The sequence below is a fragment of the Engraulis encrasicolus genome, chromosome 6 (genome assembly GCF_034702125.1).
Source record: "Engraulis encrasicolus isolate BLACKSEA-1 chromosome 6, IST_EnEncr_1.0, whole genome shotgun sequence".
Taxonomy (NCBI): Eukaryota; Metazoa; Chordata; class Actinopteri; order Clupeiformes; family Engraulidae; genus Engraulis; species Engraulis encrasicolus.
In genome coordinates, this window is record NC_085862.1 from 45,824,464 (window position 1) to 45,829,463 (window position 5,000).

Consider the following 5,000-nt stretch of genomic DNA (forward strand, 5'->3'; position numbering starts at 1 on the left):
GTGAGGAGAAGTGTGCACGAGGACTAACCACGTCAGTAGTGACTGGTGGGTAAATGACAGCAGTAATTTGAAATCCACAGGAAAGAAGGACCAAAACACTGTAAAACGATGAACCTCTGAAACAACATTATGTTTGGTGTCACTGCCCTTAAGTTTAACTTGTCAAATCTGTGTGAATCATTAATACATGGAATGATGTGTGTAATGACCTGTGTGTAATGTCTTCTGTATTTATGTATGTATGCTACTTGACACCTTAAAGTGATGGTTCGGAGTAGATTCACCCTAATGCCATTTGAACCGTGACATCCATCCAGTAGTCCACGTTTGGGCGAACATTAGCAGAGTTACAGAGTTATTTATGGTTATTTCGAATACTTTGCCAGGCATTCACAGTCTCTCCAAACTTAACCCCACAAAAATTACACGTCATGACACCAAACTTCTACAGTAGTACAAATATGGTCTCTACTCACAAAACGAAGCATTTAGAAGTTTGGAAATAGTCTAGGAGTGTATTATTATCCACACAAGCCGAATATATCATGTCTTTCTAAAGCTGCGCCATTGTTACTGCCGTAAGCCCGTAAAAGTCCTCAACAAAGTTTCAGACGAGAGTATTAAAAAACGTTTTCATTGAATTGTGATTAAGGCTTATATTTTCAAGGCAACACTTACAAGATATTTCAAATGTTACCTGCTATCAATTAGACAAGGATTTTCGCTATTAATACGGATGCTGAATCCACTTTTCACTGTGCATAATGATGAGTTTCATGGAGAACTTTTACGGGCTTACGGAAGTAACGACGGCGCAGCTTTAGAAAGACAGAATATACAGTATTTGGCTTGTGTGGATAATAATAAACTCCTGGACTATTTCCAAATTTCTAAATGCTTCGTTTTGTGAGTAGAGACCATATTTGTAATACTGTAGAAGTTTGGTGTCATGATGTGTAATTTTTGTGGTTTAAAGTTTGGAGATACTGTGAATGCCTGGCAAACTATTCGAAATAACCGTAAATAACTTGGTAATCTCTGCTGATGTTCGCCCAAGCCAGAAAAAAATAAGGGTGGACTACTGGTCACGGTTCAAATGGCATTAGGGTGAATCTACTCCGAACCATCACTTTATTTTCCCCCTCGGGGATTAATAACTGATACTCTACTCTACTCTCTCTACTCTGAGACAGATTTTGCTATGGATGAATCAATGCCTTCACTGTACCTGATGTTGCTGCTCTGGCCCGTGTCTGGGTCCACAGCAGCCACGCGTCCCACGGCGCAGGAGGGGGGGCAGTTCTCCGTCACGTCTAGCCGGTAGCGGGAGCGCGAGAAGCGGGGGGGCTCGTCTGCGTTGAGCACGGTCACCTGCACGATGGCCCGGTCCTTGAAGGGTCCCCTCCGCAGGAAACGGGCGTCCACGATGGGGTTCTGGACCTCCACCGAGAGGGAGTAGGAGCTTCGCCTCTCATAGTCCACAGGCTGCAATGGCGCATACATACACACAGGAATGAATACGGCACACATAAGCGTAGCCATGGGTGGGCCTGGGCCCGCCCACTTGACATCCAGGCCCGACCTATTCACATTCGACAGTCAACTGTTGCCTCATTGAACTATAATTAATGGCATAGCACTGAGACATAATTAATCATTTTGTCAAAAGTCTGGTTCATCTTCTGTGATTTCTATGATTTCAATTTCAAAGTATCATTTTTGGGCGCAGTATTATAATGTCTACTTACACGCTTTCGGGTTGGGCCCGTCCGATTTTTTCTGGGCCCACCTGTTTTATTATTTCTGCCTACGCCCCTGACACACACACACACACACACACACACACACACACACACAAGGCTGGACTGGGCACGAGAACCAACCCCAGTTTCTCTACAATATGGCAACAGGCTTAGTCCATTGTCAACTGTATTAAAGATGGACCAATGGGCCGGCCCATCTAAATGGGCTGGTCTGTAATGGGAAAAAACAACAACAACAACAAAAATACCCGCAAAACAACAGCATCACCCCTGAGGACTGTTGGCCCACCGGGAAAATGCCCTGTATTACAAGTCCAGCCCTGCACACACACATAGGAATGAATGCAAAACTATGAACACACATATTTCAGCACGCACACATGCACGGACAGTACACACACACACATACTCTCACACACACATAAGCGCACGTACACACACACACACACACACACACCACAGGTTTCAGGACCGCAGCAGTAATGTACGCTCCCCTGAGCCTCCACCCCCCCACCTCCATCCTCCACCTCCCCACCTGCACCCTCCACCTCAGGTTCACACTTACCCACACCTCTCCACACCTCCACACCTCCCACCTCCACCCTCCACCTCAGGTTCACATCTCCCCACACCTCCGCAAACCTCCCCACGGCTCCACCTCCCCACTCCACCTGCCATCTTCATCTCCATATCCAGCTCTCCCCGTCACCTGGGGCTGATGTGTGGAGCACATTGCAGTATATAATAGCCATGTGCATAACCCAGGTACCCACTGCACACTGTTGGAATGGTTAGCTGTTAGCACACGGCCCCTCTTCACCGCAAATGGTTTCGGGTGCCATAAAAAGTGTCATATAAACCAATGCTGTCGATGTTGCTAGCTGCCGTCGTTGCGAATATATGGCGCAATATTAAAAAAAACACATATAAAACACACACACAAGACTTTCACGGTGACTGTTGTTATCATGAATATTACAGTTTTATTCACGTCGTATTTTTGCAAAGCTGTCGGAGCCTCGCTAATGTAGCCTTACTTTTATATTAGCAGTGCTTACACTTTGTCATGCGACTGACTGGGAGCTATTACAATAGAATCCCATGATGATGCCAGGCTTTACATTGAAGTAAGAGACGCCACAGATAATAGCATTCGCAAGCCCGCATATGTCATCGCAGTGAATTTCCATCTTGTGCACTCATGTAGACAGTTATGCCATTACCAGGGCTACGCGCCAACAACACAGAGAACAGAGACACTAAAATAAGTAAGAGAGACACTTTTTTGCTATTACGTTAACAGGGCTATACACAAAAGCAGAGAACAGAGGCACTAAAATAAGTAAGAAAAAACCTGCACACAAACACAAAACACTTTTATTTCAAAGACGAAGGGAAAAAAGGCGGATGGGGTAGAGAAATAAGTGCAGAAGGCGTTGAAAGGGAAACGGTAACATTTGGGGGGAGAAATGGCAGTGTGCTGGGGCGGGTGTCATTTTGAAGGCAGTATCAGTAATGGCAGTCCTAGCAGAAGCAGCAGTGGCAGCAGCCACAGCAACAGAAGTACTGGAGTAGGGAGAAGTGCTGCAGCTCCAAAAAGAGGAATAAAGGACCCACGCCATCAACACCAGGGGTACGTTTTAATCAAACTCTCTTTGCTCTCTCTCTCTCAGACAATCACCCACACGCACATAGGCTACACTACACAGTCTCTCTCTCTCTCTCTCTCTCTCTCTCTCTCTCTCTCTCTCTCTCTCTCTCTCTCTCTCTCTCTCTCTCTCTCTGTGTGACACCCACCCACACCCACCCACAGCCTGATCACAGACACACAAACCCAAATCTCACACTCGCTCTCTCTGAAATGTTCCTAGCTGTCCTTGCCATCCTCTGCTTTCTTTCTGTTTTTATTTCATTTATTTTTATTCATACCTTAAATCACCATGATTGAACTTTTTTTTTTTCCTCAGACATTTTCAACATTCCACATTTTTGTTGACAGCTCTGAGGAACATGTCATTCTCGACAAGTCACTTCATTTCTTGCGGGTGTTTCATTTGTTGGCTCCATTGCAAATGACATTACACAACCAACAAAACACCAATAATACAACACACACTCGAGCATGCACACAAACACATGCACAGAGTTGAACGCACACACACATTCAAACACACACACACACACACACAGACACAGACACACGCACGCACGCACGCACGCACGCACGCACGCACGCACGCACGCACGCACGCACGCACGCACGCACACACACACACACACACACACACACACACACACACACACACACACACACACACACACACACACTTCACTACTTAATATGCATACCTTTGAACACTGCAGTAGTAAGGACAGGCTTCTTCTGCAGAGAGTACCACTGTCTTTGTAAGTACTTATCAGGGCAGAAAATAGCCAACTTCTCATTTTACGCTTTAGTTATTTCAATTCAACTAAGAGGGAGAAATTCACCATTTTTTTTTCAATTAGCCTCACACAGGATTCACCAGGTCCCTTTTTTCTGCCCGTTTTTCAATCTCACTAGCATTGTTGTGAAAATTGAAAGGACTGTGGGGTGCATGTGTGTGTATTGGGTTTCTTGTAACAACCCATCAAAAAAAAAAAAAAAAAAAAAATCAGAGGGTGGACAAGTGATTTTTTTCTTTGGTGGGGAAACAGCACTAAGGTGTTTTGGGCCCAGGTTAACTGCGGATAATTTCAATTAGGCATGGAGACATGCCAGCTCTTTACCGCTCTACCCTCCATTTAGCCACTTCCTCTCAGCCTCCATTAATGCCACCTTCCCTTCTCTCCTCTCCTCCTCTCCTCCCCTCTCCACTCCACTCCTCCTCCCTTCCTCTCCTCTCCCCTCTCCTCTCTTCTCCTTTCTTCCCTTCCTCTCCCCCTCTCCTCCTCCCTTCCTCTCCTCCTCCGTTACTGCTGCCTTCTCTCCTTTCCTCTTCACTCCACTCCTCCTCTCTTCCTCTAATGCTGCCTCCTGTCTTCTGTTCTCCTCTCCTCTTTCCTTCCTCTCCTCCTCCATTACTGCTCTCTTCTCTCCTCTCCTCCCCCTCTCTGTTCTCCTCTCCTCTTCCCTTCCTCTCCTCCTTCATTACAGTTCTCTTCTCTCCTCTTTTCCTCTCCTCTCCTCCCCTCCCCTCTCCTTTCCTCTTCTCTGAAGAAAATAAAAGAGGCCCTCTATGTAGCACGCTTCCTTAC

At 46.0% G+C, this 5,000-nt stretch overlaps 1 protein-coding gene across 1 annotated transcript in view; it reads right to left on the bottom strand.

The window, feature by feature from the left end:
* Positions 1-5,000, bottom strand: part of LOC134451580 (cadherin-24) — a 67,803-nt gene that overhangs the window by 28,619 nt on the left and 34,184 nt on the right. The window contains exon 6 of the mRNA XM_063202086.1: positions 1,229-1,485. Within this exon, the coding sequence (XP_063058156.1) occupies positions 1,229-1,485 (257 nt within the window). The remainder of the gene's footprint in view (positions 1-1,228; positions 1,486-5,000) is intronic.